Consider the following 14,393-nt stretch of genomic DNA (forward strand, 5'->3'; position numbering starts at 1 on the left):
GAACGCCCTGTTTTCCTCCCTCCTGTTCACTGCCTATCCATCCAGAGGAGAGCCAGCTCCTTGTTCTCATGGAGACTTCTGTTTTTACAAACGGGAAAGCAACACGCAACTTTGTAAAAAGTGTTCTTCCTTATAGGTGCTTTTATTTCCAAAGGACAGTCTCCAAAGAGTGAAAATGAGCCAGTGATAGGTACACCTTTAATCTTAATAGATTTATTTCCCAAATGCCTGTGGCAGTCCGCGGTCCCATTAGTGAAGCAGAGGGGCTGTGTCTTCTGGAAAAGCTCCCTGGGAGATTCTGAAGTGCGCCCTAGGACAAGAACCACTGGAATGGCCCCCAGGCTCCCGGAATGGCAGGCCCGGAATGGCCCCCAGGCTCCCGAAAGGGGTGTCAGGAGAGAATCTGGAAGCAGATGAGTGGGCTCTCCAGGGAAGTGAGGAAACACTTCTTTTTTTTTTTATTTATTTTTTATTTCTTTTCAGCATAACAGTATTCATTATTTTTGCACCACACCCAGTGCTCCATGCAGTCCGTGCCCTCTATGATACCCACCACCTGGTACCCCAACCTCCCACCCTCCCGCCCCTTCAAAACCCTCAGATTGTTTTTCAGAGTCCATAGTCTCTCATGGTTCACCTCCCTTTCCAATTTCCCCCAACTCCATTCTCCTCTCTAACTCCCCATGTCCTCCATGCTATTTGTTATGCTCCACAAATAAGTGAAACCATATGATAACTGACTCTCTCTGCTTGACTGATTTCACTCAGCATAATCTCTTCCAGTCCCGTCCATGTTGCTACAAAAGTTGGGTATTCGTCCTTTCTGATGGAGGCATAATACTCCATAGTGTATATGGACCACATCTTCCTTATCCATTCGTCCATTGAAGGGCATCTTGGTTCTTTCCACAGTTTGGCGACCGTGGCCATTGCTGCTCTAAACATTGGGGTACAGATGGCCCTTCTTTTTACTACATCTGTATCTTTGGGGTAAATACCCCAGTAGTGCAATGGCAGGGTCATAGGGAAGTTCTATTTTTAATTTCTTGAGGAATCTCCACACTGATCTCCAAAGTGGCTGCACCAACTTGCATTCCCACCAACAGTGTAAGAGGGTTCCCCTTTCTCCACATCCCCTCCAACACATGTTGTTTCCTGTCTTGTTAATTTTGGCCATTCTAAGTGGTATAAGGTGGTATCTCAATGTGGTTTTAATTTGAATCTCCCTGAAGGCTAGTGATGATGAACATTTTTTCATGTGTCTGATAGCCATTTGTATGTCTTCATTGGAGAAGTGTCTGTTCATATCTTCTGAAAAAAAAAAAAAATGGGCAGAGGAAACACTTCTTATCAGCCCTCCCATTTCCCTCAGGCTGGAGAAACCCTCCTTTCTCTGGGGAACTTCCTCTGACACCCCTCTATAAAATGTCAAAGGAGAGTCTGAGCTTTGTGAACCCCGCAGGAGCAGGAAGACCTCTGGGCAGGTTAGTGCTTTCCCTCTCACGGGAAATGTGTTCATTTGATTTCAGGGGGGTATGTGTTCACCCTTCGGGGAGGGGTCTGGCCCAGGCTGAGAGGTTCTGGAGGGCTGGCTGGGACTACGTGTGGCTTTTAGGGGTCGGCAGGGGCAAGACTCTCATACTCCTTCTAAGGCCTCCTCGGCTGTGAAGGCAGAGTGTGGAGGACGTGGGGGTGCGTGTGTTTGGCTTTCGGAGCTGTGAGGCGGGAACGCACTAGCCAAACACCATTCATTCCTGGGAAGACCGACGGTCATTGATTCTTGGTTCTCTCTCATTTCACAGACTCTGAGGGGCCCGTTCAGTACAAACCAATAAAGGTAATATTCCCTTTGTCACCTGCAGGCTCACAGGAAAGCCATCCTCGGCTGCCTGTCACGGTCTGCCTCACTCCATTCAGAAAGGGTCCCAGCATCCTGGAGTTTCAGGGGCTTCTTGTAATACCTTCTCTTTCTCCACCCCACTCCCAAGGGGTGTGTGTGTGTGTGTGTGTGTGTGTGTGTGTGTGTGTGTGACAAGCTGTGTTCTTCATTGCAGAAGAAAGCCGAGATGAAAGTCCCCCTGCTTCTGGCTCTTCTACTGGGGACAGTTTCAACTCTCCATCTGGGTAAGTCTCCTTGTCCTTCAGTCTCGCTCCACTTTGTTCCTTTCTAGAGTACATGGGGTCGCAGCCACAGAACCATCTCCTTCAGTGGCCCTGCCCTACACCAGGATCTTTGCACACCTGGAGGAGCAGAGGCTCTATAGCCAGGAGCCGAAGGGGCTCCTCAGGGCATCTCTGTTGTGACATTTTTGATTTTGATTTTGATTTTTGATTTTGTTCTCTCTGCCCAATACCAATGACGAATACAATAATAGCTTCCTTCTACCTTGAGCTCACTGAGTGTGTCATGCTAAAGCCTTTTCTATGCATTACGTCCTTTAAACATCACAGCATCCCATGAGGTATGTAATATTGTGTACCCATACCACAGATGGAAAAATAAAGCGAATAGGGGATGGAACCAGTACGTAAATCTACAACTGTCTGAATCTGAGTCCTTGCTCTTAACACCATGACCTCTTATGGGAGGATAAGGAGGGGGAGGCTCCTCCTGGGTTCCAGGCTTCCCGCCCCCCCCCCCACCAGGGTCAAGACAGACGCTGTCCGTGGTGCTGGAGAACAAGGGGTCGATGTGAAGAAGGGACACCTGGTCTTTCTCCCTGCCAGGGACTCAAACATCGAACTCTGAGAGCTTCTTAGGAGATGAGGCCGTGCCTCAGGATGGGGAGATGCCAGAAAACGAGGCAAAGGAGGCCCCTCCGGGGGAGCTGACGCTGCTCAAGGAAGAGGAGGAGGAGTACTCTGGAAGTGAAGATGCCCCTGAGGAGGAGGGGTCTGTAGAGTCTTCCCTAGCCCTGGATGCAGAGGACGAGGAATTTCAGTGCCCTAAAGAAGAGGACACGGTGAAACTGGAGGACAGCCCTGGGTGCAAGAACTGTCGCCGCTTCCTCCTGGTGAGGAGAGCGAGGAGATTTGATTCAGCTCAGGTGAGTGGTCTGGGGCTGAAGCTGAGGCCTGTGGAGGGGTGGGGGGACAGATGCCTCCAGCCTCCGCATCCGTATCTGCCTCACTGAAGAGCCTGGGGGTGTCAACAGGGGCTGGGGCCTGCGCAGGTGTCAGGGTAAGAGGGGGGCAGCCCGTGGAAACAGATCTCCAGCCTTCAAATGGCTATGGAGGTGGGCATGGGGGTGGAGAGGATGGATTTTGAAGATTTGGAGACCCAAGGTTAAGGTTGCATGAGTTCCTTTGAAGGGGTCACTCCATCCTTTCTCTTTTCTCCTGTCCCACAGTTTATTTGCCGGAGATGCTACAGGGGCAACCTCATCTCTGTCCACAACATCTACTTCAATCGCCGGCTCCAGTGCTCAGTCAGCAGGCTCAACCAGGGCCAAGTCTGGATCGGAGGCAGGGTCGTAGGCTGCGTAAGAGGGGTCCCGGCTCTAAATGGGGAGCACTCCTGACCTCAACCAGTGCTCACCTTGCTGCAGCTCTGTCTATGCTTCCCCTTTGATCCTCCAAAGAACTGGGGACAGACGAACAGCTGGGGTGAGATACCCAGGAGGCTGCCTAGGCACTGGGAGGAACCAAGGATTCAGAGTGAGGAGGTTTGGGGCCAAATTCTGCTTAGCCTCTGTCTGTCTGTCTGTGCGACTTGGGTGAGACAGTCAGCCTGGTTCTGCATCTCTGGAATGGGTTTGGGCCAGATGGATGAGTGCATCACTGCCATGCATAGAATGTGACGGTGATGATCACTGTGGGTCAGCATTGCAGCTGACTAGGACAGTGTCCATCAGGGCCCAGTGGTCGAGGGCAAGCGTGGGCTGGGACAGTTCCAGCTCTGCCTATCTGCTCTTCCTTCGTGCTTGCCGACGCCCACATCTTCTGCTCTTGCCTCCTCCAGGGTCGCTGGAAACGCTTTTGCTGGGTTGATGGCAGTCGCTGGGACTTTGGATACTGGGCTGCTGGCCAGCCCCGGGCCAGGGGTGGCAAATGTGTGGCCCTGTGTACCCGAGGTGAAGTGGGAGTAGGGATGAAGGATGGGGAGGCGGGGGTCAATGGGGGGGGTTTAGGGGGGTGGACACAGTGGTGGGATGGGAGGGGCTCAGAGAGGCGGTGCTGGGACAGGTCTGTGCCTGGGGCGGGGGGCCTGCTGAGTCTTCGGACTCCCTCTCTAAGGAGTAAGGAATGGGGCGGGGTGGTAGGGGGGAGGCCCTCTTGGGGCAGAGTCAGGGGGAACCAGAGGCTGAAGGCCCCTTCCGGTTCTGCCTTCACAGGAGGTCACTGGCGTCGCACTCATTGCCGCAGGCAACTCCCCTTCATCTGTTCCTACTGAGCGAGACCCAGCCAGGAGTCCAGAGCCACCCACTCCCGGGTAGCTGCCTCCTCTCCCCACCTGCTGCCCCTGCTTCCAGCCCCCAGCAATAAAACTGCTTCCCTGAAACTGACTCCTTTTTCCTCTGGTCACTGATTCTCTCGGCTTAGCTCCACCCACGAACTTTCTGCCCTGCAATGACCACCCTCCCCACTCCACCGTCTCTCCTAGCAAGGCGGCTGGAGCATGGGGTGGGGTCCGGAGGGTCTTCTTGAAGATGGGAGAAAGGGCTCAGGGAGCTCTTCACACGACTTCTAATTACTGGCACATGCACAGCAGGTGCTGTCAGGACCCCCACCTGTTTTCTTCTTTCCCGCTGGACTCACTCTCCCAGTCCTGTGCTGGCATCTCTAACGCAGGGACTTTTCCTCCTCCTTACAGAGTGCGGTTGCCTTAGTGGGCCAGGGAATTAACATGTCCCCGGGAACAGTCCACAACAGGCAGGAGTGGAAGTACGAGTGTCCCAGTCTCTTGCCCTTCAAATGGATTAATTCTAAGGCATGTATTGGGTCCTGTTTCCTAGGGTTTCCCAGGGGGATCAACTGCCAGTTACCCTGGGAGGCAGCTGGCTTTAGAATGCACATGTTATTGGCTGTCTCCTGCGATCCATCTGAATTGTCCTCTTCCTTACAAGTGTCCTTGTGCCTCCCAAATAAGCCACCTGTACTCAAATCCTTGTCTCAGGACCTCTTTCTGGGGAAACCCAATATAAGACAGCATGCCGTAGGGCCAACTCTCTATAAGACCTAGGAAGACCCAGCTTCCAGCCATTCGGGAACATATAGTTGTTTATAATAGAAGCACAACAACATCTACTAATTGTTACTGCTTATTGCACACCCATGAAGTACCCCCTGCTGACATTGTGTGATCGATAATTATTACCCCGTTGCACAAAACCAGGCTCAGAGAAGTTACGGGCCTATGCAAAGATGGACCCACGGCAGAACCTCGAAATGAGGCCAGTGTTGTGACTCAGCCCTCTGTTACGGTTGAATGTTTTTTCAACCATTAGGATCCTGTGGCTGGTAGCACTGATTGCTTCCAGAACACGGTCACCTAGGGATGGAGCACCATGGAGAGGCAAGACACACTCCCTTACCCTTGAGTTCATCTTGGGGCATAGGACTCCAATCCAGCTGGACAGGAGGGAGTCCCAGTCGGAGACGGGGAAGGAAAGCATTCCAAATCCTTACTCAACCAAGGAGGTTAGCAGAAAATAAGGAGTCAATGCCCTAAAGCGACTTTTCCTCCCAGACTCTTCAAATACATAGAATTACAGGTGGCTTCAGATTTCCAGAGGCAAATCAGGAACCTGAATTTTTTGAGTGTGGCCCAGACGGGGGAAGCTGCCTGCTCAAGCTTGTATGGTTAGTTGAGAAAGACAGAAATCAGAATGCAGCCCATTATAGCTGCTGTTCTGTGACAGTCTGCTGACTTCAAAGATGGTGGAATTCTGGAACACTCTTCTGGGTTCAGCCTGGGGCTGCGTGTTGCGGAGGATGCCGCTGAAGTAGACCTTTCACTCCTTGTCCTCATAGACTATATTCTGCTGTGAGAAAGCATAGCTTCCCTTTATTCCAATATGCATAATAAAGAGTAACGCTATTTCCCATTGATTAAGCACTTACTAGGTGCCAGGCTTTACGCTAAGTGGAGGTGGACTTTGTCTTGGTCCTCATCCATCTTTTCTGCTGGGGCTGTGTGTTGTGACAGAAGTGGGGCTTCCAGTCCATGGAGATCTCCTCTGGGGGATTCATGCAAGAAAGAGCCGTGAAAGAGGCGTTTGGGTGCCTGGGAACCTTCTGGATCTGGGCATGACTCCAAGAGTGCATTCTCTCTGTGAAAATCCCATGAGCAGTCCACCCTCTAGTACATTTTACAGGATGCATGTTATATGTCCACAAGAAAAGTTGTAAAAAAGTAAAAAATGAAATAAGAGGACTGGCCTTGCAACCCCAAAGGTGGGTTTGTGTGTCATTTTTTCATCTCCAACAAGATGCTAACTGAGCTCTGAAGAAGCTAACTTGCATCTTTAGGATGGAGTCCCCGGAGTTCGTTTCACTGTGTAACACACACAGCAGGAGTTCAATCAACACACAGTGCTTACTTGTTGATTGGGGTCGCAGTTCTAGTCCTGGCTTCCTGACAAGGGCCGCCTCCCAACCCCATGAGCCAGGCACTGTTCTAGGAATTTGGCTCATTAGATGGAGGTCCTGCCACGAGCCTCTGCTCTTGGAGGAGAAAACGGAGCCACAGATGGGCTGACTTTGGACTCAGGATTCCAGGATACATCACACCACGCTGTCCCTCCAGATGGAGAGACCCGCCCTCTGCACAATGTGGGGCAGGGCTGAATCTCGAGACAAGAGGCAGTGTTTGGATCCTGTGAATAGAAATGCAAACAGTTGGCCAGAGGATTGGAGTCTCATGTGTGCTGGAGATGTTGGCCCCACTGGCCGGAATGTCTGGGGCTAACACAGCTGGGCCTATCAAAGAAAGCAGGGATGTGGGAATCTGACAGCGTCACACGTGCCGCTTCTTACTAGTTGTGTCAACGCATTTAAACTCTTGTGCGGTAGATATGGAGGTTAGAGAAGAAAATTCCTAATTTGCAGGATGATTATAAAAATTAAGTAAGTAGGATCACGGAGATTAAAGCCTTAGTGGAACATGGTGTTTGGTCCATGGAGGATCTTCAACAGTATTATTTTGGAATCAGACAAGCTTCACTCGTCAGTGAGGAGGTCACTGAATTCAATGGACTGTCTTTGCATTTGTCTTGGTCCTCATCCATCTTGTCTGCTGGGGCTGTGTGTTGTGACAGAAGTGGGGCTTTCAGTCCATGGAGATCTCCTGTGGGGGATTCATGCAAGAAAGAGCCGTGAAAGAGGCGTTTGGGTGCCTGGGAACATTCTGAGTCTGGATCTGGGCATGACTCCAAGAGTGCATTCTCTCTGGGTTTGTGTGTAAAGAAAATAGGGTGAGTGTGAAGAGGGGCCAGTTGCAGAGGAGAGGTCTGGGAGAGGAGGCAGAGGGAACGGAGCCGTGGGCAGGCTAAGAGGCTAGAAGGCCTGGGTTTAGGCCTGTCACTGATTTGCTGTGTCTTAAGCACTCTGAGAAGCCATTGTCTCATTATGAAATGGATGTTCCAATGAAAAGACACATGTAAAGCTTATCATGGTGCAAGCTGTCTTTGCTGGTCACCCCAAACACTAAGGAAATGATATCCTTGGCTGGGCCCAGGATGGGCAAGAAAAATGGGAGGGGGTCTAGCTCTCCCACTAGGGAGATCTCAAGTTCAAAATCTGGACCAGGTTTTGGGGGCATGAAATTGACCCAGCTCCCCGTCCCTGAGTCAGGAAGAGAAGCTGAGAGTCAAGTCTGTTGGGCTGGGGAGATAGTGGGCAAGACCGTTACTCTGCAACTGAGCACAGAAATGATCTCTCAGGTACTTCTCCATTCGTAGGTCCCCTGAGACCACAGAGGAGGGGAGGACTCAGGCCTTTTCACCTTCTGGGCTACCTATCTGGTATTCTGGGTACTGGTGTGCTGGGCTGGAATCCAAGAATCAGATGTGTGTTGCCTGGTTGGATGGCACAGAGTTGAGACAGACACCCACCCCCACAAGTCCTCTAGCTCTTGATGATGATATCCAGCAAAATCAGGGCTCAGCGCTTGGTGGCCTCTTCTTGGACTGCAATGAATTTGGCCAGAGCTTGATTGATTCAAAGTTTGCTATTTTGTTAATTGTGGATTTTTTGTATGTATTTTGACTTTTAATAAAGATCACATTAAAATAGTGTTTCTCTTGACTACTGAATTCTTTAGTGGGCTCTTCAGTTTTGCAACTGAGGCAAGTGCCTTGCTCACATCCCTCTAGTCCCAACCCTGGTGGTGATAGAATGCTGGTGGGAGATGGGGATGGAGAGGGGGCGGCCTGGAGTGTCTCAACAACTCTGCATGAAGCTTTCCATTCTGGCTGCTGCCTCCTGGCCATAAGATTATGCCTTGAGATTGGACAAAATGGCATGTTTTACATGTTCTAGATCAGTGATCTAGAAGCTGATGGGGGTGACAGAGGACATTTGGGAATGTACGGAGACATTTCTGATCATCATGACTCAGGGAGGTGATAGTGCTAAACTCATTCCAATGCACAGGACACCCCCCAGCCCCCAACAAAGAACTATTTTCCTGCAAGCAGGAAGGTTGAGAACCTTGATCTAGAGCCACATCATAAAAAATGAGCATACAATTTTAAAGATGCGAAAGAGAGGGAGATTAAAGATGTGGAAGAGAGGGAAAAGGAAGAGGACACGGAGAGAAAGGAAGTAAGTGAAGGAGAGAGAGAGACAGAGAGTCAGGTAAAGACTGAGACAGAATCAGAGAGAGACAAGGGTTTCAAACCAAAAAGACTTAGAAATCCCAGTTCTCCTACTGCCTGTGCAAACTTGGCAAGTTGCCTTCCCTCTCTGAATCTCATTTCCTCATCTGTGAAGTAAGGATCAGCGTACCTTCTCATGGAATGAGGTGAAGATGAGGAATCGGGGGTGTGATGCATATAGAGGACTTCGTTGAGATACGTGAGTACTCAGGAGGGCAGAGCCTCCCTTGGCCTCCTACCTGCTCCCCACATGGTCTCCCAGCTCTCTGGGATTCCCCACCTCATTAGCTGGGATACTGACCAGGGGAAGGCTGCTCCTGGGGTTAAGGAGTGTTGTTCAGACTAGGACACTATAGGGGCAGTAATAATGCCTAGACAACAGTCAGCTGGGGTACTCTTGAGCACAGCAAGGTGTCTGGATACGCACATGGGAAGAGAGCCCTGGGACATAGGTCTCTGAAGTACCAAAAGACAGCAGTTCTCAAAGGTGAGAGGACTGAACAAAACTCTTATTATCAGCTCCTCTGTGCTCCCCCGCAGCAGGGGGCAATCATCCTTGCCTCTTCCAGCTTCCCCAGAAGCCCAGCATGAGAGCCTTGACCCAGCCTCCTCTGGGGCCCCAAAGCCGGAAGCACTGAGAGTGGAGACCCAAGATTCCCAGAGGTGAGTGCTTGACCCACTTGGAAGCCCGTCCTCAGGACCACCGTGGCCAGCACCCTTTCCCTCTTGTTTCCCAGTATGAATGATAGTGTCCCTGACTCAGAGCAGGCCCGTTCTTGCAGGGGCAAGGGTCTGAGCTAAGGGCCGTCTGGGGGAGCAGGGATGGGGCTTTCGGGAAAAAGGGACTTTTGCACCTGAGCTGACATCCCACATCCTTTTCTTAATTCTCCAGTTCAGTGCCTGTGCTCTGGGGAGGAAAGAGTGCTCTAACCAATCTTTGCCCCTTAATCAACTGGTTAAACAAGGATTTTGTCCCCTGTCTGCCAGGGGCTGGGCAGACACACAAGGCACCCACAAGGAGGGAAGGGGAGCTGTGTCCCTGTCCCAAGCCTGAGTGGAAATGAAAGGCCCCCTGCTCCTGCCCCTTCTCCTGCTAGGGACAGTTGCTGCTCTCCATCTGGGTAAGCCTCCCCTTCCTGTCTCACCAACCTTTCTTTTTTCTTCTTTTTCTTGCAGGTATTTTGCCTCACAGGGCCAGGGCCACAGCTGCCCCCCTTTGGTTGACCCCCAGCCCATCTCTAATTAGATTTCTCCTGGACTCGGAACTGTGACCCAAACTTTCTGCCAGGGTTACTTCAGAGGAAAACCCCACCACCTGTGAAGAGGAAGGACTTCTCAGAGGTGCCTCCTCCCAGAATACACACCAGCGGTGTCAGCCAGAAGTCAGGATCTCACCCACTTGTGTCTACGACCCAAGTGTTCTCACCTCACCCCATGCTAAGGAGATCCTTCCAGTATTGGTTACAGATGGTGGCTCATGTGGGCCTTCAGAGCTGTCCATGGTCCTGGAAGAAGGGAGGACCCCCCCCCCCCCGGAGATCGTTTTAGGTTACCCCTTCTTCCCAGAGAATAATGCTCCCAATCTGGACGGCTGGGAGGCACAGACAGACCTGAGTCAGAATCTGGAATGTTTAGGGGAGCAGGAGGGAGACTCTGCCTTGACCCAGAAGGTGATTCAGTCAGAAGGAGAGGAGACCAAGTCTTCTGGCTATTGGGACACATTTGAGGGTGACTAGGCCATGGATTCCAACCCAGCTGCCCTAGACAAGGACTTTCAGTGCCCCGAGGAAGTGGACAAAGTTTAAATTCCAGGCAGTCCTGGGTGCAAGATGTGTTGCTTCCCATTGGTGCGGAACCTTGAGAAATTTGTAAACACTCAGGTATGTTGCAGAGATGCTACAGTGGAGGACTGGAGGTGAGGAGGAGATCAGATTCAACCTCTTCCCTTTGAGATTAGTGGTTCTTAAAGCATAGTGTGTATCAGGATCTCCTGGAGGTCTTGTTAAAATACATTTATGGCTTTGCAAATCTGGGGCAGGACTTGAGAGTTTACACGTATAACAATTCCCAGGTAATGGTGGTGTTGTTGGTCTGGGGCCTGCACTTTAAGAACCACTGTCTGCACGAGTGGCTTTGGTATTTGATATACCCGTGTTCAGTCCCGGCTCTGCCTGACATTGGCTCCGTTGCTGGGATGGTCAGCTCACCTTTTGGGGCTTCTTTGTTTGTCAACTGGAGATATATAGTACCATCTTGTTAGGGATGTGGTTGAGGATTAAATGAGATGATACATGGAAGTATTTGGAATAGTCCCTGGGTCATTAAAACTCTCACAAATGGAAGTTTTGATTATTCTGAGTATTATTAGTTTTTGCAAAAAGCTCCTGACCAAGGGACACAAGAGGGGATTGAGAAGGGCAAGTAGGTCATTGATATCTGACCTACAAAGAGATGAGAAGCTCTCTTCTGGAGGCTCAGAGACTTGAGAAAAACCGGCGAATTCTCTACCCTACATTTTCTTCTTTCTGCTGAATGTCTGCAGAAGGTGTTTGTCTCCATACACAACTCCAACTCAGATCATCACGTCCTGCGCATGGCCAGACAGGTCAATGAAGGGCAGGCCTGGATCGGAGGCGTGCTCAAGGGCTGGGTAGGTGAGGTACCAACCTCCCTGGGGACAGGAAGTTCTCTCTGACTGTCTCCAGGGACCCCCTGCTGGCGTCTAGCCGCATCTCAGCCCTTGAGGCCAGCCTCAAGCAGCAGGCAGTGTGGCACTGGAGCTGGCTTAGACTGGGTCTGGGGGACCAATGATTTTGGGCATCTCATCCCAGCTCCATGCTCACAGACTTCATGCCTGTAGCTTGAAATCTGCCCCAGTGGAGGTATGCACACCAAGGAAATGGGCAATTGTAAATCAGGGTTCTTCCTGCCCTCTGTGTTCTCCCCTTCCCCTGGAGCTGGCCGTTGAACATTTCCTGGTGCATCACTGGAGTCAGGAGATAGGCTCCATGCCCTGCTTAGTCACCTACTAGCTGAATGACTTCCTTGGAGTCTCAGTTTCTTCATCTCTAAAATGGAGCCCCTCTCTCAAGGCAGCTCTTGGATTGTGGATGAATAAATGCCATGAAATGTGCTACGCGTGTGTGGTCCCTGGCCAGCAACATCGGCAAACTGGGGAGCTTGTCAGAAGTGCCCAATCTTGGGCCCCACCACAGAGTTCCTGAACTCGAATCTGCATTTTAAGAAGATGTGAAGATGGAGAAGCGTGTTCTGTGTGATGGGGGAACGCTGGCGGCGCTTGCATCAGCATTGCCTGTAAACTCTCAGGCATGGGTCTCTTGCGGATCTGGCTCCCCACTGGGTGGTGAGAGGGGAAAGGAGCACTCAGTGGGCCCTCTCTGGGGTCCCTGGGTCTGTCTCCCGGGACCTCTGCCCTATGACCCTGCCTATCACTTCTTTAGTTCCCGTGCGGGAGATTTCAATGGACTGATGGGAGATGCTGGAATTTTGGATACTGAGCCTCAGGGCAGCCTGTGAATGGGGAAGGCAACTGTGTAGCCCTATGGACCAGAGGTGAGGGGGACTGGGTCCAGAGCAAGGGAAAGCAGTGGCAAGGTACCCTCTCACACGCTGTCCCTTTGAGTTCTCTGAATATACCTCTCCAAACTCACACCTTCCCCCAGCCGGAGAAGCCACATCATCTGTGAGGAGGGCTGAAATGTAGGGATCCCTCAAAGTAAAACCAGGTGATGGGGTACCCTGTATGGGAGACAGATGGGGTCTCTCCAGCCTCACCGACCGCGCTAGGCTTGGGGCTGGGGGGCTGCTATCCTTCCTCTGATATGAGGGCCACGAGGAGTGACAGAGGAGAGGAGGAGATGTGAACGGAAGGTACGGATGAAGGACGAAGGGAAGCTGTGGGAATTAGGGCTGGCTGACGGGTAATTCGCCAGCTTTGAGCAGCATGGAAGCCAGATGTGAGGGAGCTAGCTCCAAGGCTAAGACCATCTGTGCTGGAGTAAGCCTGCCGCCATCCACATCCAGCTCTGCCTCTTGCAGGCTGAGACCCAGGCAAGTTACTACCTCCACTAAGCCTCACGTTTCCCGTCTGTGAGATGGGGATGATGATAACATCTATCTTTTGGGGTCATTGCGATGATCATGTGCAATAAGTATACTTTAACCAGCTAATTCATGAAGCTCTTAGCACACTGCCTCCCTCCCCCGCCCGGGAAGAGCTGGGTGCACCTTAGCTAGAAGGGGCATGTGGGAAGCACCCTGATAGTCCTGGTCCCCGCCGGCCAGCCAAGGAGGGAAGGAGAACCGCTTGCCACACAGGCAACCGCTGACGTACCATGCTTTCCACTGCTGGCAGCTGACTTCATGTGAAAGGTGTTTGCCCTTCGTCTGCTCCTTCTAAGCCTGAGGTGTGGAGCCCCTGCCTCGGAGCCCCCTCTCTTCAGACCTCCCCTGGCAGTCCCTGGACCCCTCCAGGCTCTGTCTTCCAGCCTCTCCTGGCCAAAAACTCAGACTTCCCACAGCATTTCCCAACTCCATCTCATTATTGCACACGCTGGAGGACTGCCAGTGGAGCCCCAGGCTGGGTGGGGAAGCCTAGCGGGAGCAGCCAGGCACCCACTGGGCTGGTGAGCTCCCCATGGGCCTTCCCTGTCCAGCCTCCTCCACTTCCACTGCCGGAGGACTGCCTCATGGGTGCGCAGTGGGGCACTGTCCCTCCTGCTTTGTTTGGCTCCCATAAGGGGTACAAGTGTGGATGGGCTTTCCAACGTGGAGGGGACTGCACCCATTCAAGAACTGCTGTGCGCATGGTGTGTACTGAGATCCCACCTGGGAATCATGTGGGAGGGAGGAAGTCCCTTCCTCTAGGGACTCTAGGGCAGCTGGTTCCTCTAGCTCTGGATCTTCCTGGCCTCTCAGATACTGGCTCCTGTTTTCTATTCTCCCAGCCCCCTGTGGGTGAGTTTAAAGTCCCTGGGTCCTGAGATGGGTCCTCCACTCCTTTCTGAGGTGTGTCCCCCACCCCAATCCCTTCTCCTTTTCCCCCATCCCCAGCTGACCTCCCTAGAGAGAACACAGTCTCAGATGGGAGCTGCCTTCCACTGGGAGGGCCTTGGGGCAAAAATTGTAGCATCAGGTAGCGGTGAGGCTCCTGTCCCTATTCTAGAGACCCTTCCCCTCACCTCACTGTCCCCAAGGACGGAGAACACTGCTCCCTTTCTTTGTTCCAGGCGGGATGCTGGGGTTGATAACCAGGAAGCTCAGGCCTGAGCTGGGTATCAGGAGGGCAGAGAGCCCTGCGTTTTTGGGCGGGGGGTGGGGATGCAGAGGGAGAGAGATTAAGGCACAGAGCTAACTAGCTAGCTATGTGATCTACTATCATATTTCCCAAGGGTGTAGTTCCACTTGGGGTGCAGGGAGAGTGTACAAGTGTGTTTGTGAGTGCACACGTACATGTGTGTATATGCATCTTGGTGTGTACAAGAGTCAATCCTTGCATGCTTGTGTCTATCCCTGCACATGGGAGTGTCTATCTATAAATACGCAAAACTGTAC

At 51.9% G+C, this 14,393-nt stretch overlaps 1 protein-coding gene and 1 pseudogene across 1 annotated transcript; both read left to right on the plus strand.

Moving 5' to 3' along the window:
• The first annotated feature begins 1,434 nt into the window (after positions 1 to 1,434).
• Positions 1,435 to 4,505, plus strand: PRG2 (proteoglycan 2, pro eosinophil major basic protein). Its single transcript, XM_059387799.1, has 7 exons — positions 1,435 to 1,484; positions 1,803 to 1,837; positions 2,055 to 2,124; positions 2,728 to 3,047; positions 3,351 to 3,482; positions 3,962 to 4,073; positions 4,335 to 4,505. Exons 3-7 carry the CDS (start codon positions 2,067 to 2,069, stop codon positions 4,391 to 4,393), a joined length of 681 nt encoding a protein of 226 aa, XP_059243782.1. The 5' UTR covers positions 1,435 to 1,484; positions 1,803 to 1,837; positions 2,055 to 2,066; the 3' UTR covers positions 4,394 to 4,505.
• Positions 4,506 to 9,879: 5,374 nt separating this feature from the next.
• Positions 9,880 to 12,883, plus strand: LOC132019689 (proteoglycan 3-like; annotated as a pseudogene).
• Positions 12,884 to 14,393: the final 1,510 nt, after the last annotated feature.

This window comes from Mustela nigripes, chromosome 1 (assembly GCF_022355385.1).
Source record: "Mustela nigripes isolate SB6536 chromosome 1, MUSNIG.SB6536, whole genome shotgun sequence".
Taxonomy (NCBI): domain Eukaryota; kingdom Metazoa; phylum Chordata; class Mammalia; order Carnivora; family Mustelidae; genus Mustela; species Mustela nigripes.

Excerpts from the sequence above, each read along its gene's own strand:
- PRG2 (XM_059387799.1), top strand. The coding sequence starts at position 2,067 with ATGAAAGTCCCCCTGCTTCTGGCTCTTCTACTGGGGACAGTTTCAACT. Across the intron at positions 2,125-2,727 it reads AGTTTCAACTCTCCATCTGG|GGACTCAAACATCGAACTCT; the intron begins GTAAGTCTCCTT and ends TCTCCCTGCCAG. Across the intron at positions 4,074-4,334 it reads TGTGGCCCTGTGTACCCGAG|GAGGTCACTGGCGTCGCACT; the intron begins GTGAAGTGGGAG and ends CTGCCTTCACAG.